This window comes from Apostichopus japonicus, chromosome 3 (genome assembly GCF_037975245.1).
Source record: "Apostichopus japonicus isolate 1M-3 chromosome 3, ASM3797524v1, whole genome shotgun sequence".
In the NCBI taxonomy this organism is placed as follows: Eukaryota; Metazoa; Echinodermata; class Holothuroidea; order Aspidochirotida; family Stichopodidae; genus Apostichopus; species Apostichopus japonicus.
The window spans coordinates 26728902-26751979 of NC_092563.1; the positions used below are offsets into that span (position 1 = coordinate 26728902).

Genomic DNA, 23078 nt, shown 5'->3' on the forward strand with positions numbered 1-23078 from the left:
TGGCACATGATATTGCCTTGCGAAGGGCCCAGGTATATCAAAATCAACAATTGCTGGCTCCTCAAATCTAGAGTCTTTGTCTTAAGACAATTATGCCACGCGCCTCTGGCAGCTGAATAAACATTTTTATCATCCTGGAATCAGATTGTGGTCGAGAGAGGGCACGGCACCTCAGCATATCAGTTACCAACTATAGAGAGATAAATACTTTGTCAATAATTATTCATCGATTTTAGGCTTCTGCATACAAACTCGAATCACACCAAAGCCAGCTTCTGTAACATGTAATAAAACTGCAGCGTGTTTATACAACAACTTACTTGTCAGGGCTTTTGTTTAGTCGACACAAAACTGTGTTTCGTGTAGCATACGATAGTTGTAACCATACGACAAACTTGAACTCAGATACCAGTACTTACATGTTTCAATCTGTTTTGTGCACATGCATGGCTGCATACTTGCTAGGACTTAAAGCAAAGAGATATATATACACTTTTTTCACAACTTTGAGGTTTTTGTGAAAAGCAGAATTATATAAATGTGTAATTAAAGGCTGTTAACACAGTAAGCATTACATTCAAGCAGTGCAAATAAACCAAGCCATTTTGACCATGTGCACATTTTACAATTATTTTCCCACCTATGTGATGGTACATTTTATATGTTGGGAACAAAAGACAACCATCCGTCCAATCATTACTAGTTTTTTACTTATATCTTAGGCTTCCAAACCCTCCCCAGGATGGCAAATTTGACACAGATTTTGTCACAAATGAAACTGGAGTCCCTAGTGCCAACTTCTGGCAATAGCCCTGGTTAAATGCAGTTCTATATACCAGTTATATATCCCTTATATATCTTAAGTGAGACTGATTTTGTGCAGATACTACCACCAAAGTTTCCAGTTTAACTTAACTGTTAATTACTTCTGTAAAATTATGCAAACTTGTGACACAATGTAAAATTTTATACTTACTCGTCTGATTTTGCAGTAAACAACTCGAATTACAGGAGGACAGCGAAAAGAGTAGGAGAACCCCTACTTTCAAGATTAGAGAAAGGTTAATGACAGCCATCTGTAGCAAGAAGGAATGGAATGAGACCAATGTGGGCACATTCTGAGAAATTGGTATTTACCCATCTCAAAACATTGGTTAAATATCTTGCCTACATTGACAGCACTGAATTCTAATATTTAGGGGACAGTAATACTGGTTTTGTACTGTCTAAACCCTATCCACTGTACTACATGTTGAATGTTACTTAAATGTAGTCAGTATATGAGCCCCAAATTATAGCACGCAATAATTGCTAGAAGTTTTCAAAAAGTACTTTCCTGGAGGTCTTTACCATCCAAATTGTTCTCAGACATTGTTATGGAACAAACAAGATGTCTGAATGTCCCAGTAAGGAAAACTTCCCCGCAGGTTGTAATAAAACAGTTTAAGTATTTTTACCAAAGGTGACCAAATTTGAATATCTAGCATATTTGGGGCCAATACAGCATACCTTTAAATATTCTGCACTTGAACTGCAGAAAAACACTCACCGACATGTTTTCCACGAGTTGATTCATTTATGTTAAGAGACTGTTATTGGGAAAATTATGCACCATAGATGTTAGGTAATTTAATACTTATATATCAATTGTTATTCTTAAACATTTTATGAATTGAGAATCACAATGGGCATCATTTAATATGGGTTAAAGTCTTAAGGAATAATAACACTTCAAAGAAAATGACCTACTGAATTTGCATTTAATCATACATTCACAGTTCTATTCAATCCATAACCCTGGGCTGGAAGATAAATGTAAAGTTTGCAATTATCAGTTTCCATATTTATTGGAACATTTTTAAACATTTGCAGGATACCATGTAAGAATTGAGACAATACAATATAGAAAAACAAAGATCCTGGGCTATAATCACAGGTTTAAGAACCAAATGTCTGGGGGAAGTTCTCTTCCGCCCCCCCCTCCCCAACCCTTCAAATTTCTTTTGGGGAAACGGTTTTAATGACAAGTAAAGTATTGTGTAAAATATTATGTTAATATTTTGAGTCAAATATCCAAATAAAATATCATTGAGTTAATTTCAAGTATAATATCATAGCGATATTTTGAGGATATTGAAAGGCTATTTATTCAAGTTTCTTACAAATTCTTGTCCTTTAATAAAACTGACGCTCCCTGAACATTACTTTAGGGTGTTACCAATTGCAATCTAAATGGGTCCATATAGTGATACAATACATGTCTGATATTCTTAGATGGCCACAATGGTATCAAAGCCAAAGAACACACTACAAGCACTGTGAAACAATTTTGGAAAAGCTAATCTATTGAATACTTAAAAGTTTGTGATTAAACTTTGTGTGTACATTAAGTTCAAATTGCCCTAGGCCAACTGAACATGCCTAGGCCAAGTTAGTGCTAGTACTAGTCACTGAAAGTTGGTACCACTGTGTGGTGCCTCATTTGCTTCCCTTTACAATTACTGTCCATTAAATAAGTTGGTTGGCTATTGACAACCTGTGCGAATGTAAATTGTCATAGCATTAGCAGGTACATAGGGCTACTTGCAATGCAAAGTAATACTAATAGGCCTACCCTAGGCCTATGGCATCCATAGCACAGCAGGGAATAATTTATCAAGTACGTGTCGCTTCGCAGAATGCTATACAAAATGCTCAAATTATATACAATGTATCCTAGCACTTTTAGCCATTTTTAAAAAAATAAAACAGCTAGGAACCATATTATTCGTATGAGACAAAATTTCGTTCTTTCAAACTGTTACTCAAAAGTTGGAAACTAACTTATTTCCCTGCACAGTCCTATCGACTGAAAATCTGGACAATGACCGTAATTTTGTAATAAAAACCACCATACTCACTCACCTTGTATTGTTATGTATATATTGACCATCCGTTGTACATTTTCAGTGCCTATCCGTAGTAGCCGATGTAAGGCTTATATTTATAATATTGAATCAAACTTTATGGAATTCCGAGTTCTTGAACCATAACAAGTAAGATATTCATTGCGAATATGTAAACTTCCCTTGATATTTATCTCTATGGAAACTTAACGAATGTTTTTACATTACCCAAACGTTCAGCCATAACCCTAAAACTTAACGGTTGGGGATAGCTTCGCAAACTCGAAATGCAATTTCCGGTTAGGCTGCAACTTGTCTACAACGTTAGAAAGCAGTCCAGGATCCCTGCGTGAAGTGACAGCAGTTAGCCTCGACCGAGCGCACAAGATCCAAACAAGTACAAGGAATTGTCACCTTTTAACGTTTGAAACAACGATCGTTCTTGCTTAATCGTTAACCTAGTATGTACTCTTTAAATCTTGTTAATACACGAGAAGGGTGTTAAAGTATTCAAACTTTGTCAAAATGACCAGTCGACAACGCAACTAACTTCTCTTGCTACATAACAATATCCCCAGTATACCGAAATGTGTTCACAGCTAGCTAGCTATGGCGTGCATGTGAACGGTGCATGCCTTCGTAGATCTATCATGCAATCTGAGAGTACACAATTTTTACCCACGTAGAAATGGTATCACCTTTCAAGAGTTAAGAACTTTTGTCGAATGGCGTTGATGCAGACCATAGCACTAAATACTGAAGGGAACATGGGTTGTGCGTTTGTACGGCGGAAGAAGGTTAAATTGGGGGCCAGAGTGGCGAGGGGAAGAAAAGCACAACCTTCGATGGCAGTGACACTGATTTTAGGGGGAACACCAAAAAGTTACCTAACAGCTTTCTGACAACACGAATCATCTATGTCCAAGTCGTATCACAAATTCCAGTATCTTTTCACATTTTAATGACAAAAAAAAAAACATCGAAAGTGTACTCTTCTACCAAACAATACCCTATTTATGAAAAAAGGTGACGTTGTGATTTTTTTATAACCCAAAAATGGGGTACCATATGCCCACGCATCTCCTCCCCCGGGCAATGGTGTGCAAAGGTTTCAAAGGTGGGGACCAACTCTAAACTTTCCCCGACTGCCGGAATGCATTAACTTTTGTGGTGGGGAGCAGAGGCGAAGAAAGGTTTTTATAATAATAATAATAATAATAATTTTCCATCCATTCGAAATCTGATTTCTGTTACAGAATGAAAATAGAACATAACGTAATACTAATATAATAATATTATAACTCACAGTTACCAATGAAACATGAAGAGGCACAGCCAAATGCTTGAATGAACATGCAAATACAAATCGCTAAAAAAAGAAAAAAAAAAGATGTATCAACAACTAACGAAATAAGTCAACACAACTACCAGAGAAAGCATTCTGAATTTGCATAAATTAACTTTGTTCTTATATTCATCTATGTTTACTTGAGGTAAATATACTTTTCAGCGTTTATTGCAAACTTAAATTTATAAAAGAATTCCTCGATACAAAGATTCTTGTTTAGGCGACTATAGTTTGGTAAATAGAATTTTTCACATGTAGAATTAAAAAGTTATATGGGTGGATACATCCATTCCCAAAGAGATTTCTTTGTGAAGAAAATTTGCTTTCTTAAAAAACAATCTTCCACTTCTAAAATAAAGTTAGATGTAAACTGACATTCCCAAAACAAGTGCTCAAGATTTTCAACATGTTTTGTACAAGAGGTACACTGGAAGTTTGTTATATAGTCGCAATTATTCGATGTAAAAAAACGGAATTGAAAAGAACGCAGTTTGACATTGGAAACAGTATATTTCGGCTTTTTAAAACCTTGCCAGTCCTTCTCCGTAAAAACATTAAACTCTTTATTCCATTTCATGAATGCTGTAGGTTTCTTGGTTATACGAGAAAGCATCATAGAATATATCAATTGAGAAATTGAAATCGCATTCATTGAATAATAATAATATCAGCAGATATTTTTTTTACGACGCTTAAGCGACCACAAATGTGGGAGAAGCCCGCAAGGGCTTATGTATTACAACTTACACGTCGGGTGGCTTCCAATTCAACAATTAAATCGAAGTTGGAATCTTTTCAATATAGAAAGTCACTTTAGATGGTTAAACAGTATATTGCTCTTGGATGAAAAACCCACCTTACTATGACCCGGCCGGGAATCGAACCCCGAACCTCCCGACTGCTAAACCTCATTGCGCTCAAATGCCCACCACATTTATCCACTCGGCCACAGCACCGGTAAAATGAAAGGGGCACTGCATGCACTGAGTAATTAAGTCCGACTTCTATGAAGGGGGCGGTGGGTTGTTCTCCCAGAACAAAAAAAAAAATTAAATGTCAAATGATACATTTTGAGGCATATTTAGATTAGAATTTAGTTCTATTTAATGTCTGATGAACGTAGGTGGAGCAACTTTTGTTCGTAGAGCGGTGCAGTCTGAGGCATATTTAGACTGTATATACATCAGGTATATATATATATATTTTCATTTATATATATATATATATATATATATATATATATATATATATATATATATATATATGAGCCCTAAAGGCAAGGTTTTACTAGTATATACTTTGTGTGAGGTTGAAAAAAATAGTGTGGAGGATACACCCATAGTTATGGTCCAACTCTCCGTCCGAATTTTAAATTCCTCTACTGAACCATTTCCCTCTGACTGACTGTCGGCGGAGGTGAGGGCCATGTTCCCCGCCCACCCCTTTGCTTTATGTACGCCACTGTCTCCGGTTGCATCGCCCCTGGCGATTTTTGAAGGGATTTGCTATGTCATCCGGCAACTGAGAGCCACGTCATATTAGTGTCAATTTCACAAAATGCTGCGAGTTATTTCAAACTTTGTGAACAGGATGTCAATTTTTTTTTAGTGTCTATCCTCTTCAAATTCCAGACATCATTGCAGGTTTTACATGTACAAATTTGTAATAACATGGTCATGTTCAACCTACGATACAAATCACATTCACTGTCCAATGATGTGGTTAATTCGTTTCACAACATTGATGTTACATTTATAATACGACAGTATCACATCGGTTGGAGTGCCTGTGATTCAAGCTTGAAACAAAACGTTTCTGTGATCTGTATTATGTGATAATTCATTGTGCACGGTTTGTCCTAAATTGTCTAATTTTTCTAGAAATCGAAGAAATAAGAAAGTTTAACGTTGCTTTTACCGTTCTCACAAATGATATCTGTTATCTGTATAGTATATATTTATGTCTTTTGATCACAGACAACATCTAAGAAGGGTGCAATGATAAACTGATTGAATCCACGAAGAGCGGAAGAAGATTAAAATACAAGAAAACTTTGTTTGATGAAACTATACTCTGCCTGTCCGACCGGTCACAAGTCAACATAATCAATGTTTCACATGAAATCGAACTTTCGCGCAAATTTCCCTCAAGTCTGCAGCAGTGATCTTTTATCTACTTCGACAAAATAATATTACTATAAATTCAAACTGAAAAAAACCAATCCTTTTTTTCATATCTTCTTATGTATATATAAGGGTGTGATACATTGATCACAAGAGAGCCCCTTATTCGCTCCTATCCTATTTTATAGCGATTGTTTTGAAAGACCCTGTAAACAGAAATTTGTTGAAGTTTGCTAAATAGAGGGCGCTCATCGAAATTGCGTTCTTAATCTTGTTACAACGGTACCAATTGAAAGGTTAGTTTCTGTTCATGTGTTATATAAATAGCATCCGATGGCACTTACCAACTAAATCTTTAAAACACGTGTAGTGTATAGGCCGTACCCTTCAGTTTTTTTGGGTGGGGGGGGGGAGGGGTAGGGAAACCCCTTATACCCATCGTTTGTCACGGTTTATCATTGAATATATTTGTAAAGGTATTAAAAAAAAGTTTCAAATTTTTGGTAGAGGGAATAGGGTGAGGTGGTCGGTTTGGGCCTTGGGGGGGGGGATGGGGTGGGGGCGAAGTATTCTATTTGAAACTCCCGATATCCCTCCACTGGTGTAGAATCACCAGTGGTTATTAGCCATCTACCCACCCCTATATTTCTCTCTTCATCTTCTGTTACATTTTATTGCACGACTGGTTATTAATTTACAGTACTGGTTGCTGGTTGGCTTTTTATTACAGTAGTGCATGATTCATTACTGTTATGTTAGCAGTTGGTTTTTGTTGCATTAGTTGTTTGCATATTACTGCTGGCAATGCGTTACAGTAGTGGTTACGATATTGCATTACTGGTTGATCATTGATGATTACATCAATGGGCAAGACACCAACAGCCTTAGTACGCATCATTTTTCTTAATGACATTTAACTTCCATCAGTCATGTCTGGTATCTGTTTTCATTTAAAATAAGAATAAAACAAAAAGAACAAACGAACAAAAAAATATTATAATATATATAATCACTTGATCAAATAGTCAAGAAGGAAACTAACCACAACTAACAGCTTTGATTTAAATGTTACCAACAAATCAATAAAGATGATTTAGCTTTAGTACGTTTATTGACTTTCTTATTCTGTATTTAGCATAATTTTGCAGATCTTGCAAAACACTTGCTGTCTTATTTCTTGTAACAATTCCATGTTAATTTAGAGGGAAGCTCAAGAAAAAGATAAAGCAGTCATTCTAGTAGCGTGATTATTGCCTTTATATCGGTTTATTCAGAACGATCTCTATAACAAGTGTATTTACTAGATAAAGTACAAGTTATCTTTATATCCGTCCCCCCCCCCCCCCCCCCGCTCAGGTACGATTCCATCTATAAACTTTTTACAAAAGTCCCTATTACTACAAGTATAGCCTATCGTGTTTCCGTCATGCCATGTATCATCTCTCTTGGCTATTTTCGTTTCTTATTCTTTTTGTCCCTAACGGCTACCAATAAAACAGATTTACACACACGTACGTCCCTTGCTGTTAAATTTTGCACTGGCCTTGAACTTGCCGCGCTGCAGCTGAAACAGTGTAACTCAACTAAACTTACCTCGAGGCTCAACGTAATGTTAATGCGGTGACTGATCTGTCGAGAAACAAGGTAAGACCGTCGGCTTTGAAAAACTCGATGATCACATTGTAATACAGTTTGACCATGGAGTCTGTTTATAGCTCCATGGTTTGACTTTACAGCGCTTTCTTAGACAGACTTGAAAATTCATTCCAGGCGTAAAGGCAAGTCAGCCTGCATGTGCTCTTGTATTGCAGTTAAGTTAGGCTTAACTTAGGCTGGGCGATAGAAATTGAATCAATTTCTATGGGCTGGGCACATCTTCCCAAATTTATTCTATTTACTACAGATGATTGCGTAATCATGTGCCGACATCCATGTTACATGTGCATGCTTGTTACTATGTTAGCTAATTGGCGATACGAAACTTATCTAACCTGTTATGAAGGTATATATAGTTAAGGCTACTAGAACATATATATACTCGAAAAATGCTGACATAACGTGTATGCAACTATAGTGTATCTCAAGTGTAACAATAAAGCCTAGCTTAGGTTACAATGTTCTCTAGGCTAAGTCTAACTCTTAACTTTCTAAGCCTTTATCTGGCGTAGGCACTAAGGTAGCCTGAGTATTACGGCCTAGGCCTAGTAACAGTTAGTCACTTAGTGTTGTTAGCCCAGGGCTGGGTCTAACATTAGGCTTAAGTTTGCCCAGGATATAGTAGCCTATGTGATATAGGCCCAGTCAAGATACAAGAATAATGTTAGTGTTAAGTTAGAGTCAGGCTTAACCTTGGTTGTGGACGAGTATGAATGGACCTCAGTAGTGATATGAAATCCACAGGAATTTTGACCCCTCGCATTACAGGCTAGACAGGCCTAGGTCCACATAAGGATGAACAATGTCAGGAGGCGAAGGTCACACATGTATAATCACAGGCACCTCATACATTTCTTAAAACAAACGTATGTTTCTCCCCTTCCCACACACCAGTACGCTATAAAGAAAAACCAAACTTGATCATGTTCAACAGTAATTTTGTTGGAACCTTTGAAGCATTAGTTGCCATCAAATTGCACATTCCTTATTTGCCGGGACTAATTTGCAACTGCTAGTACTAGTAGGCTATGTTTGGTGACCAGGTTTATAAGAACATTGAAGGCCACATGAGCTTGAATGTTCAGCCATGTTAAAGAGGGTATTAAAATTAAAACAAACTGTTCTGAGTTCCTTTACACACGCTAATATAAATACACTCACTATTTGTATATACACTAGTTCACCATAATGTTCCCTTGAAAGTTCACTTGAAAGTTCACTTGAATGTTCACTTGAATGTTCACTTGAAGAATCACTGGAAGGTTCACTTGATTGTTCACTTGAATATTCGCTTGATTAAAAATATATATAGTCCAACACTAACACTCAAAAACCCCACCAGTGATCCTGTAGAAAGAGGTGAAAACAAAGTCAACACTAACAAAACTCCCCTTTCTTCTTTTCAAAAACAAAAGGATCAACTGGTGAGACACTAATGTAAATCACTATGACACTGTAAGTTTCCCATCTGTAAGATGTCCATGAGACTCTTGCAAGACGCACAATGCTTTGTCATACAATTGGAAATCTGATCACTGCTCTCAATCCAACTAACTCTAGAAAGTTCTCCTTTGTGCAACATCTCCTTGATACTACCTATCTCTACCCTCAGACGCTTTTCACTCACAACTTTGGTAGAGTGAATGTTCTCAAACAAAGATTTATTGTCCGTGCACACATCAATGGGTATCATGTTTTTCTTGGGTTTGTTGAAAATCACCTCTGACAAAAGATAACCAAGGCAAAACGCTGAATCCAGGCCATCCGCCATTGATAGCGCCTCTGCTGCTAAAGTGCTTCTTACAACTCTTCTAATCTTTCCAGATCGCCATGCCAACGGACAAGAAATGTTGTCCTTTCCCTTTAGTAACACTATATGACCACCAGCACTGGACACTCCATCTTGTAAGTTTGCATATGATGCATCACAGTACACAACTAACCTCAGTTGTTCTTGGTCACCAAGATTAGGGAATAGGATGCGACTTTGCCTCATCTTTATCTTTTTGATCACTTTGTTGGCCTGTAATAAGTCTTTCACCTTCGGTTCCTTTGTTGTAGTACTAAGTTCCAGGGCATCATAACTTATATCAGGTCTGGTTTGATTGGATGCCCACTGCACCTGACCAATGGCACCTCTTAATTGTGTGACTTCACTTTGTTTTATTAGAAATTCCTTTTGTGCCACTCTAGCTGCTGGAACTGGGATCTCTGTTATGGATTCTATGTAGGAATTTTGTGTGAGCACAATGCCATCTACATCATGGGCAATCTCTAGTCCAATGTATCGAAAAGCTCCCTCTGCTTCTTTGCCTATCTTGAAAGCAGACTTTATCTTATCTACCACCATTCTCTTAAAGTCTTCTGTTCCAGCCCATAGAAAATCATCCACATGCATTATGAGCATACCACTAAGTTTGTCGCCATGATGCCAGTAAAATAATGCCAAGTCTACTTCTGAACAGGAACATCCAAGTTTGTTAAGTTCATCTCGAACGCTGAAATACCAGTTTCTAGAAGCATCATTTAAACCATAAACACACTTCCTTAATTTCCACACTTTGCCATGAGCATTCGCCTCTTTAGGTGGTCTTAAAAACATCTCACGGTTGATCTCATTACCTTGTAGAAAAGCAGCTTTGATATCAATGGAATGACATCTCCAGGAGTGTGTGGATGCAAGTGCAAGGAAAACTTTTAAAGTCTCTTTTGAAACTGTTGGAGAGTCAGCTTGTACACATTTTTGCTCCTCAAAACCACGTGCCACAAGTCTGGCTTTAGCAATCTTCTTACCATCAACTGACTTCTCTGTTATCACCCATCTAGTTGAGATTGCCAGCTGTCCACAGTCCTCTATTTCTTTATAAACCTGAAATTTCGTCCAATTTGTTAGCTCCTCATTTTTAGCCAGTTTAACTTCTGCCTCTTCATGCCTGTGAACTGGTATGAAAACTACATTAGCCTCTTCCGTGGAGCTAGAAATGTCTGCCTCATTTGAACTGTGTTCTATTACCTTCCAGTCTTCCACATCATTTTCAAAATCAAGTTCTTGAATATCTGAACCATCTTTATTCTTCACATAAAACCAGTTACGGTATTTTCCTGTGGCCTTTCCTGATCTCCTTACAATCTCACATTCAGTCCATGTGTCTTTACCTGTTGGTAAGTATGTGATATTCTGTTTCACCTTTGGTAGTGTTTGAACAGAGTGTATTCTGTTCCTCTGGTAAACTTGATGTTGATTTTTGGTAGCATCTCTTTCCTCATTATCATCTCCTGTAACAGTTTGAGGAATGTCAACATTATCATCTTCCTCCACTGTTGGATGAACAGGCATGTCTTCAACTTCACTCTTTGATTCATGTTGGGAACCATCATCATTCCCTTCATTGGGTAACTCATGCCTGAGATCACTTTCAGATGATTTGTTGAACTCTTCACCAACTCTTGTTAATCTGCAGGGATGCACCCTTACATATACACTACCATGGCGAACAAATACCACCTTACCATCTTGTCCCAAGACTTTACCTGGTCCTCTCCATTTGGTACTACCATCTCGCTTGTAAAACACCTTGTCACCAGGTTGGTACACTTCACCAGAGCTTCTTATCTTATGTCGGAGTGCCCGTCTGATTTTCTCTGAGGCTTCAGCTTGAATAAATGCTTTACGGCTTGAATGAAGCACATTTAAATGCTTTGCAAAGATTTCACTCACTGTAGTGCCATGTAAAGCTGGAGCTTTGTCAGTCAGTACAGACGGTAGATTGGGATTTCTACCGAACACCAGCTGATAGGGACTATATCCGTACACCATCTGCAATGAGTTTTTTGCATTCACAGCCCACACAAGAGCAAGTTCTATATCCATGTTGGGGTAGTCCTCCAAGATCTTCTCAACACAATTATCAACAACAGCATGATTTCTCTCACAAAGGCCATTTTGCCAAGGACTGTATTCTGCAGTATTCCATATCTCGATATTTAGGTTTTCAGCCATGTCTCTGAATTCTTCATTGGCAAATTCTCCACCATTATCTGAGAGAAACTTTTTGGGTGCACCCATACCACTTCCAATCCATAGTTTCATCACCTTCTCAATAACCACCTTTGGGGTCTTGTGACGAATAACACCAGCAACACTAAAACGTGTTTCGACATCAGTAATATGTAGAAAGTATATGCCACTCTTCCACTCTTCGAGATCTAATGCCACCACTTCATTAAACTCTTTGGCCAAAGGTAGACCAACTACAGGCCTTGGTGGTGTCTTTTTGTATTGCTTGCAGACTTCACACTTAGAGACAACATCATCAACTAAATCCAAAGTTGTCTTGTCAGACACATCAGCTTCTTCCAACAGGTATTTTAGCTTCTGTGCAGTCGGGTGAGCAAACTGCTTGTGCAGCTTTTCAATTCTTTTTCTGTTTTCTTCTGTACTCTTCTCATCTACTGACAGTAAAGCTTCAACTGTATCACCAATGGGCATGGTAGTTTCAACTATGGGGACGCAGTAATGCCCAGATGAGGTACACTGTAGTTCAACTGTTTCTCCAAAGATTGTGGCACAATCATTCTCCAAATCAAGTTTCACTTTAGCTTTCTTCATTGCTGGTTTACCAAGGAGGAGGGGAATATCACTGTCTACAACATCTGTGGTTATTTGGCATTTGACCCCTGCAATTTCACAGGGAATGGTGACTTTTTCTATGGACTTCAAGCGCTTCCCACCACCAAATTTGAAAACCGTGTCACTCTTACTTCTCATCACTCTGGCCTGTTTCTCTTCATCAAGCATATCCAGATAACATGTCATCCAAGACTGACCAGCCACGGTAGAACTACATGCACTATGAAGGATGGCAGCACCCACAGCCTCATTCATTAGAACTTCTGTCTCTATTTGTTTATCACCCGTAAACAAAACAGCCTCTTCGTCCTTAACATCTGCCTTAAACACCCTCTTCTGCATATTTTCATAAGAATCAGGACAATCTTTCAGCAGATGTCTGATTGACTCACAGCTACTGCACTTTAATGGATAACCATCAGGGCCAATAGGGTTAAAGTGTTTTGTAGTGCCCCTCATATTTCGCCCACCTCCTCTACTGCCTCGACCTCTTCCAGAAGTGTTTGGTCTCTCATAATTTGGAGCACCTGTCTGTCTGTAACCATATCTTCCATGCCCTGTTACTCTATAGCCCCCTCTTCCAGTAAAGAAAGCTGTCTCTTGTGTTGTAAGGAATGTTGGCTCTGTCTTGACAGCCACTCCTTCTTTAGCCTCAGGTGGAGGCATTGATTGTTGCCCAAAGAATTTCTTCAAGGAGTTCTGCATTTGCTCAAACATCTTATCAGGTTCTTTATAGTCCACTGCAGTAAACACCAATTGTCGGTCTTTGTGCTCTAATTGAGCACTCTCAAGAAGTTTGAATGCGAGGACTGGTTTGGGTAGCTCCATCTTGTATTTCTTTGTTTTATTGTACAACTTCTCAAATTCTGTCACAAATTCCTCCATTGTTGTCTCTGTCTGTCTCCTGTAACAGTCAAATGAGGTATATGCCTCATATGCAGCTGATAGCTCATCCTTCTTAAAAACATTGTCCATGAATTTGATAAGAGTGGAAACACCAGTTTCCTTCTTCAAGTCCTCCAGATTAATTTCGTTAAACACTTTATCTCTGATAGATTTAGCTCCTTCTTCTGGTAATGATAGAGCTACGGCTAAGCCATGCTTCTCTTTCTTAAGGTCGGTAACTTCTTGCCATGCTTTAACTTCTTCAATCCATCTTGAATATGGTTTTGCTTCACTAAAGACTGGTGGGGTCTTATAATTCGCCATTGTGTTTATTTCAGCAACCTCGCTCTGCTACCATGTTAAAGAGGGTATTAAAATTAAAACAAACTGTTCTGAGTTCCTTTACACACGCTAATATAAATACACTCACTATTTGTATATACACTAGTTCACCATAATGTTCCCTTGAAAGTTCACTTGAAAGTTCACTTGAATGTTCACTTGAATGTTCACTTGAAGAATCACTGGAAGGTTCACTTGATTGTTCACTTGATTGTTCACTTGAATATTCGCTTGATTAAAAATATATATAGTCCAACACTAACACTCAAAAACCCCACCAGTGATCCTGTAGAAAGAGGTGAAAACAAAGTCAACACTAACAAGCCACATCAAACATGTAATGGACATTGAAAATATGGTTTGGTCAATTTTGTTCTGGTCAAAGTGATTATTTAGACAGTTGAGTTTGAATGCATGATAATGAAATTTTAAATCTGTAAACTGTAACCCTAGATCCTGAGTCTCAGCGAGTAAGTCTCAGCAAGAAGCATAAGTTGGGTCAGGCCTTTTCCTTTCTTTTTTCTAATCTTTGCCATGCTATGAGGTTTCCTAGAGATTAGTTCTAAATGAAATTTGTTTTCACTTCATTTCGATACCAGCATTTCCAAGTCATCCAGCCAGCAGAGACAACTTAATGGAAGGATCCTAATATTCCTGGAAGACTAGATATAAACCAATGGCTGCTGACTTCATTGCTGGGCTTAATGGAGGTATTTAGACATTTTATGCTTTGTATTATCAGTCCATTTGATGTGAACTGAAGATACATGGTTACCCAATCATTTGACTTACATTATAATACAAAACAATCTTGCAACAAATTTTGCTGATGTAAACTTCATTCATTCGTTCATGTTGCAAGTTGTGATACAGACCGTATGGTACATACATAGTACAGCAGTGCATTCTATTCCTATATGAATAAAAAATGGCCAAATAGTGAAAATTGACAGCCACTGAACTGCACCGGCTAACTATTTATCAATTTATGTACGAGAGAGACAGGGTTTTGCTCCAGTTAGTGAAAGCAAATAATGCATGTTAATACCTAGAGGCCTATCTTTTGTGTAGTTACAGAACTCACCAAGAATTGGATAGTTTAGTTTCAAGTCAGCCTCTGCATTTTCTTGCCCTTTGAGAGTGCTTTCGTAGACAGTTGGTTTTTTCGAGTCGGTAACCTTGTCCTGGTTTGGTGTTCCAAATGTAGATCTCTGGTATTTTTTTGTATGTCATAGTGTGTGGTCAAAGGGGCATTCTGTGACCTGTGCATTACCTAAAATTTGTGGTACTCTTGAGTCTAGACCTACAGTAGTATGACCTGATTTGTGTTCAGATGGCCAGTACCATATCATCAATTCCACACACAATCTTTACGTAATCATTTGCTTTGTGTTTATCACAAATTGACCTTCTTCAATTGTCTCTTGTGTCAAGCAAAATGCTTCATAACTGAAAAAAAATAATTCAAAAAATTTAGTGTTAAAATTTTTCCATGGCAGTTTTTGAGGCTATGAACAATGTCCTGTTCATGTATAAACACTGATGTGCGTCTTTGCACAGTTTGCATAGCAATTTGCCCATTTTGTATAGCAGTTTTTGAGGCTATTAACATTGTCCTGTGCATGTACAAACACTGCTATGCATCTTTGCACAGTTTGCATAGCAATTTGCCCATTTTGCAAAGCAGTTTTTGAGGCTATGAACATTGTCCTGTGCATGTACAAACACTGCTACACATCTTTGCACAGTTTGCATAGCAATTTGCCCATTTTGCATAGCAGTTTTTGAGGCTATGAACATTGTTGTGTACATGTACAAACACTGCAACGCATCTTTGTAAAGCAATTTGCCCATTTTGCATCATAGCATTTTGCGATGCGATACCGGATGAAATTATTCACTGTGCAGTACATCGTTCTTTGCCCCCCTACCCGTACTTTTGAGGTTTGTTCCTTCCTGCCTTCTTACATTGGGAATGTGGCGTTAAAGACTAGATGCAGCGTGTAATCGTCTGGCAGAATATCAAACATATAAAAACAATATCTAGTGATGAATAAAAAACACCTGAAAGGAAAAGGAAATGTTTTTTTTTATGGCCAGCTTGATTATACTTGAGTTTGCTTTCTGTAATAAGGTTGTAAATATGTCAACAACGGTTGGCAAGAAGTTGTTTCATATCATCTCATCTGATATGTAGAACTGAACTGCTAACACCTGTTAGTTGTTTTATCAAAGTCAAACAGGGTTGTTAAAACTTGGTCAAAAGGACAGCATAAAAGAAAAATAGTATACTTAGTTGTGCAAATTCTCATGAAGTTGTATCGAAGCTAGCAATTTACTGTGTGCTCCAGGATTTACGTCATGATTCACCCATGATTAAAGATACATACGTCATTAATCATGTACAAGCATGCATGCCTGCAGACGTACTCGTGCCTTCGTCAATGTCACGTTACCGTTTTGCGAAAGCTGGCTAGCTCGTACAACAAGATTTACAGGTGAGTTGCAATCATGTTACAAGAAAACCAACATTCTGTAATAATGTTTGTCATGTTCGCTTTTAATGATTGCTCGTCCAATTATTAACATATTTTCCACAAAATTTATCACTTTGCTGCTTCAAATGGGAGAAATACTACTTTCAAATCTCTGTGAAGTTAGAGCTGTGTGCCCGTACTCATCGCACGTTCCTGTTGGTTTTGTTCGGTACTAACTATATTGGTGTTAAGTATACATTCTAAATAGTGTTTCTTAATATGTCTCTTCTGTTTCTTGCAACCCCTTGGCAATTGAGACAAAAACAATGTGTGCCCCTTTCATTCTAGCTGTGATTGAATGCCTTTTGTTATATATTTGTGGCTAATGCCTATATTTTAATACCCTCTGGAGACCTGTCTTGCACCCTTGGGGAATGGGAGGGGGGTGTGCATCCCATGTTCAAAAAATGCTGGTCTGGATGAATGTCGAGTCACCATGAATAAGATTACTTTTTGATGTACTGTAGCACAGTAGGTTTTTTGTAGGTTTTCAATGGTTAAAGTGTTTAGTAAGTAGTAAAACTTAATTACATTCTTCTTAATGGGTACAACCTATCATAGACTTGATATCGTGGTATAAGGTATGAAATGAGAAGACAAGGAAATTGTGTTTCATCTAAGGCTGCAGAAGACTTGATATTTATATATATATTTAAAGTGATGAAAAGGTTATATTTCTTTTCGAGAACCACAAGGTTGGGGGTGCTAATCTTCAGAATGATCATTTCACTACTAATTTCTCGTCTTTTCACCAGGTGTGGCAGGAGTCTTGGTTGGCCATCCTTTTGATACAGTGAAGGTAACGTTATGTCTTTATAGTAGATCTACTTCACTCCTCTCTTACCTGTCTCTGTTCTATGTATGCACTCAAATCTACCTATCCTACAACATTTGGTAACATTTTAGAACTGTGCCCCCCCCCACCTTTTCTCCTCGCTGCCTTACTTCAGGTCAATATCCACTTTCCTCTCCCTTCTAAATCTAGTTTAATACTTTGCAAATAGTGTGAGACTGGATACTGATATCCTAGTTAACCAAGTCAATTCTAATGCATGCAATTTCAAGGTTTTCACTAACAACAGTCTGAGAAGTAGACCATATAGATTTATCAGATAGCCTAACTCTTCTTTAGTTTCCAGTGTGAATTACATCCATTGCCATGTGTTAATGATAGTTCTGTGCATGTTTGTTTTGACGAGGAGAAGCATGCCTATTAAATGCAATTAAAGGATGGTGGAATATAAAACTTAAAAAGTGTTTTTGTGTGAAAATCCCATAAATCTGTTAATTAGAGTATTAGTTATGTTGCCATTTGGCATTTACACAACCTTGCAAAATAGCATACAGTAGCCAACTGTCAAATTTATAGCAAGCATGTGTTACCATATGTGTCGTGCAGGAAAAGTTCACCATGGACGTTGTAATTAAAACCAGAGTATTAAAGTGTAGAATCCTGAGGTCAAATTATGTTTAAACATCCTTTTGAAATTTTGCATTTTAGTTTGGAGGTAGTGTATTCAAGGGTAACACTTTGATTTCAAGGTAACACATTAATTTCAAGGGTAACACTTTGATTTTAAGGTAACACTTTAATTTCAAGGGGGAATCAAGGGTAACACTTTGATTTCAAGGGTAACACTTTGATTTCAAGGGTAACACTTTGATTTCAAGGGTAACACTTTGATTTCAAGGGTAACACTTTGATTTCAAGGGTAACACTTTGATTTCAAGGGTAACACTTTGATTTTAAGGTAACACTTTGATTCCGATTTGATTCAGAAGATACACTTTGTACCATACAGTAACTCGACGCCAACAGGTGTCGAGTCATATATTGCACGGTCCTCAAAATTTGCATTTCAACTATTGATTAATTAATTTGAACAATTAATTGGATATGTCATCGTGACATGAATAAACCGCATCTCGTCATATCTATCCCACCCTAGATTCGACTGCAGACACAAGATCCTGTCAAACCGAGGTACAGGGGAGCGATTCACTGCTTCGGCCAGATAATACGATCAGAATCGGTGAGTGATTTGATAGCAATGATAGCAGCATACTGTTCAGCTACTGTATCAAACATGAAATTTAAGGGTCGCAAGATTTTTGGTCATAGATTAAAAATGGTCCATAACTGGCTAAATAAGAGCAGTTAACATTTAGTTTTTTTTTTAGGTTGAGGAACATCTCATTATTGATGAATATAATACGGGTAGGTCAGAATGACACAACCCACCACAAAATAAAATACATCAAGTTAACATTATTCTAGCCAGCTGTTTGAGCCTCCCCCCACTCCCTCACCTCCCCTCCCTGTGTTTTTTTGTTATCTCTATGATGTACCCAGATGAACCCTTTAAACCATTGAACATTTTCATTTTAGGTAAAGCTCATTCTATTTTATATCAGAATTTCAAGGACAAAACCAGCATTATGATTTAAAAAAGGGAATGTTATTGAAGAACATTCATCTCATATCCATCTGGGTTTAACCCCCCTCTTTCTAATTTAAGCCTATCCAGGTGTATTTGAGATGGGCTTCTCAACTAGCAAATACAGAATATTTGTGTCTGCTCTGTAAAGTGCACAGTAAATTCTGCCTGTCGAATAAACGTTTTAATCCACGCTATTTGTCACTTTCTCCACAGCCCCTTGGATTGTACAAAGGTATGGCTACCCCTGTCATCACCGTAGCCTGTCTGGCATCGGTCCTGTTTGGATCCCACGGATTCTTGCTGCGGAGACTAGACGGAGAGAAACTATCCAGCCACTTCCTTGCCGGTTCGTTCGCCGGAGCCATCCAGAGTCTGCTGGCTTGCCCAATTGAGATTTCGAAGATCCAAGTCCAGCTGCAGGGCATCGGCCAGAGGAAAGACGCCGGTACGAAGCAAAAATACGCTGGCTCCATCGACGCGTTCGTCAAGATTCTGAGGGCGGAGGGTGTCCGAGGTATCTACAGAGGATTGGGATTAACTCTGATTAGGGACATTCCTGGTTTTGGGATCTATTTCACTGTGTTTGAAGCCTCGTGTAGGACTCTGAGCAAAGATGCACCTCCGGGGCAAGAGGTGGGAGTGGGGAGCCTTCTACTGGCAGGTGGCGTGAGCGGACTGGTCAACTGGTTCTCCACGTATCCCAACGACGTGATGAAGACCAGGTTCCAGAGAGGAGGAGGCAGCGAGCGAGAGTCTTATTCCTCGTACCGCGAAGTCTACAGGAGATCGTATCAACAGGAAGGGTTACGGGTATTCAGTAAAGGACTGGGCGTCACGTTGGTGAGAGCCTTTCCCACCTGTGCAGCCATATTTGCCACTGCCACTCTGACCAAGCGTCTCATTCGGAGAGAGAACCAGAATTTTGAAGAAGTAACTCCTGCTGCTAATTCCCCTAGGTAATGTTAAACATACGAGTTAGTACAATTCGCACAAAAATCATGACACGTTTCCTGGTTGTTTAAACCTTTAAAGTATATAGACATATTAATAGTCTTATTTGGGACCAATTCAGTAACGCTTTTTGCATTTTCTACATTTTGAACTTTGATCGAGGGCCACAATAGTTTCTTAATTTTTTGACTGGCCAACTGGAAGGACAATATAGCAATCCTCGGAGCTAAAAATTCCAACAAAACAAAAAAAAACATCTTTTGTATATAAACCTCAGTAACATAATAAATATTAGACGAAAGATTTGCAATGTCTAAGAAATGCCTTGTCATGTATACAGACAACTTTGGTTTTTGGTAGTATTGCTGCATTCTCTGATAATCTTTTTAGGAAATGAGAAGGAGCATTTTTAAGGCGTATCATAGGCACAACAATTGATACAATGAACTTGTACAGGATCAGAACATTTTCAGGTATTACAATAGAAGAAAGCAGATGTTTCTGTTGTTACGTTGGAATGCGAGAGATCTCGATAATTAATTTTTAACGAGACACAAGCCTGGGTTCGTTTCCGTAAGGAACACAGACAAATTGACGAGTCTAGAGAATTTGAATGAGAACGTAAACTATATTGAACAATGGATTTTGAACCAACAACAACAAGTGGTAATTACAAATATATAGAAAATTACTCACAAACTTAACAAGATAGGATACACTTTAAAACACGCTGGTCTCTTCCAACGGCGATATCCCTCAGCGGCCACGACCTTGATGACGATGATTCTCGGTCCGTTGTACCGCGAAATTCACTGGTCCTCGACGAAGTTTCTCGCGATCCCAGAAACAGCAGTCACCTTCTTTCCGGCGATGCTCCGAAATAGAAGACGGACTTCCAGCCACAATCGAGTGAAGCACAAGTCGAACTTCTCGCCGACTAAATATTACCAGAGTCAGTCCAAAAATCAGCTTTATAGCCACCAACTCCTGGCGTAACGAACTTCCTCAACGGAGACAGAAATTCTTCACCTTCTCCGAAATAAAGACTGGCACACTGTACTTTCACATCAAAGTCCTCTTCAAACTTCTGAATGGAAGTGTAGAATCAATCTTGTTATCGATATCTCAATCCCTCAGAAACTACTGGCAGTTGAGCACTGACGACATATAGTAGAATAGTATAATCTGTGTCGTCACTTGTATTCGTTCAGTTCAGAAACTGAGCAACTCTCCGATCTGGGCGGGTTTATATACGATGCGCCATGTCAAGAATCCTCCAGATCTTTCTCGATACACCTGAGTAACAACGCGACCCGGTTTCTCTATTTCGCGGAAGTCCTTTGCATATCTCGCGAACGTTCCAGAGAATCCACGAAGATGCCGTGCACAGCTTCCACTCGATTCCACGTAAACCGAAGTTAACCCGAGACCAGCGTGTCATCATAAGGAATATACCAGAACAATCGTGTATTATAACATTCTGACACGGTAACCCGACCTAATTTCTCAAATACTGATTTATCACGTAGGCAATTTTAAAGACTTTCTATATAATAACATTAGGTTTCTCACTAGCAGTGACTAGCGTTAGGCTACAATGGGCCCTCGTAACACTGTTTCACGCATCCCATAAGATCGTCTAATTATGAAATCACTTGGATGCCAAGAAAAACTCTTTTTTTGGGGGGGCCAAAGAGTGTTAGATAACCATATTAAAATGGTTTTTGCTGTGATGCATTTAATGTGATGGTCAGTATGAATATATAAAAGGCCAAAATGAATGAAACTTTGATATTGATCAATAGACATATATATGAACTTAAGTGTTAGGTGACTTCATTTTTTTCTTTCTTATTGTTCTTTGAGGAGGAGGGGTGGGGGTGAGTGCGATCACTTTATTTTGTTTCAGTTCTGAGGCTAGATAGGTTTCATGCTTATTACCTTCTGACATATGATCTCACAGGATTTGACATTTAATTTTTTATTTTTTTTTATTTTTTTATAATGGGCAAGTTTCAGCCGCAACAGAAGGGCTCACTGTGAATCTTTTCTTTTATTTATTTTTTTATTTCTCTTTTATTTCTCTTGCATGTGCACAAAAAGTAAACTCATAAGTGGTATCGTGAAAGAAAAAACATTCTTAATGAAAGACAATAAATTAAATTAGAATAGGCACGACAAAATATTTATAATACATGGTGCAATTGAAGAAAATAATTTTCGACATTTAAATAATGCTCGCTGATGAGAGTGTGTGTGTATGTATATATTCGTGAGTTTGGTGGTTGAACTTCATACAGACCAGACATTTAGATGGATCCACCTCACTGAGTAGGGAAACCCTGCAGTGCCTGTTTGTTGAAGGTCAAAGGTCACTTGAGATCAATCATTGGTCAAACTATGATAATGAGGTGGAATGCAGAATCTCCAAATGGGAAACTTGGATGAGTGCTGATAATGGTACTAAAATCATCCTAAATGTGGAAAAACATCTGTACTGTTTCCTGTGAAAGGATACAAAAGTCAAATTCTGAGTCTACAACAGTCAAAATTGAAAAATCCTGCATGCAATTATGACATTAAATGTTCTCATTTAAAACATAGTGTAGCAAGGAGTCACTTAGCCTAATGACTTTCTTTTTATATCTTAACTATAGGGTATTTGAGTTTTTTATTAACCATATAGACCATGTGTTGCATAAAGTCATATTAGTCTCACATTTCAATCATGTAACAGAAGAAAGTATTAAGAGAAGAATAAAGAATGTATGTCATAATGAAACGAAGATATATTTGTTGCATTTCTGTTGGCTATGAAGACATGCCATTTTCTGAAACATACATTACTTTTTTTTCAGATAAAACTGTTTACTAACATTTGTTCTTTTTATGTGGTATTTTTAGGCTAAAAAGTTATTTTTGTAACATTATAGTAATTTATAAAATGACCTGTAGACAAACCTCAGCCATGTTTTTCCCCCCTCACTAATTGTATCTTTTATGAAGGAATACTATAGACTGATAAGAGATACAGTTGCATAGTAATGTTTACCACCAGCAACTCTTGTTTATTTTTAATCATATGCAAACGTTAGATATTAATAGTCACATTAACAGAGTCGATTTTGCTGTACTCATTTCTAATTGGAGAATTGATGAGGTGGGTGGGTGTGTGTGGAGATCTTTACAATCAAGTAATATGTATCTGCTGGTTGGTTGCTGGTCTTTGAATCTTGAATGAACTAACCTTTATCCTTGGTACTGGCAAATTCATTACACT

General features: G+C 38.0%; 2 protein-coding genes across 4 annotated transcripts in view; one reads left to right on the forward strand and one right to left on the reverse strand.

The window, feature by feature from the left end:
• LOC139965666 (uncharacterized) overlaps positions 1–3512 on the reverse strand; it is a 28762-nt gene extending 25250 nt beyond the window's left edge. Inside the window, exons 1-3 of one of the 2 annotated variants that reach the window (XM_071968270.1) lie at positions 2905–3512; positions 1550–1589; positions 977–1076 (exon numbers count right to left, since the gene is read on the reverse strand). In XM_071968270.1, the coding sequence (XP_071824371.1) occupies positions 977–1076; positions 1550–1576 (127 nt within the window). In that variant the 5' untranslated portion in view covers positions 1577–1589; positions 2905–3512. The remainder of the gene's footprint in view (positions 1–976; positions 1077–1549; positions 1590–2904) is intronic. The other variant, XM_071968271.1, reaches the window with a different exon arrangement.
• A 4329-nt stretch (positions 3513–7841) lies between these two features.
• Positions 7842–21831, forward strand: LOC139965669 (mitochondrial basic amino acids transporter-like). 2 transcript variants are annotated; one of them, XM_071968275.1, is made up of 5 exons: positions 7842–8000; positions 14469–14579; positions 17162–17205; positions 18356–18439; positions 19061–21831. In XM_071968275.1, the coding sequence occupies exons 2-5, from the start codon at positions 14546–14548 to the stop codon at positions 19805–19807; spliced, it is 909 nt and encodes a 302-aa protein (XP_071824376.1). In that variant the 5' UTR covers positions 7842–8000; positions 14469–14545; the 3' UTR covers positions 19808–21831. The 2 variants fall into 2 exon arrangements, with proteins under 2 accessions (XP_071824376.1, XP_071824377.1); XM_071968276.1 differs by having other exon boundaries at positions 7997–8134.
• The last annotated feature ends 1247 nt before the right edge of the window (positions 21832–23078 follow it).

What these genes read in the sequence shown, in the direction of transcription:
- LOC139965669 (XM_071968275.1), top strand. Translation starts at nt 14,546, where the DNA reads ATGGCTGCTGACTTCATTGCTGGGCTTAATGGAG. An exon ending in CATTGCTGGGCTTAATGGAG is followed by an intron (nt 14,580 to 17,161) that starts GTATTTAGACAT and finishes TCTTTTCACCAG; the next exon opens with GTGTGGCAGGAGTCTTGGTT. An exon ending in AGATAATACGATCAGAATCG is followed by an intron (nt 18,440 to 19,060) that starts GTGAGTGATTTG and finishes CTTTCTCCACAG; the next exon opens with CCCCTTGGATTGTACAAAGG.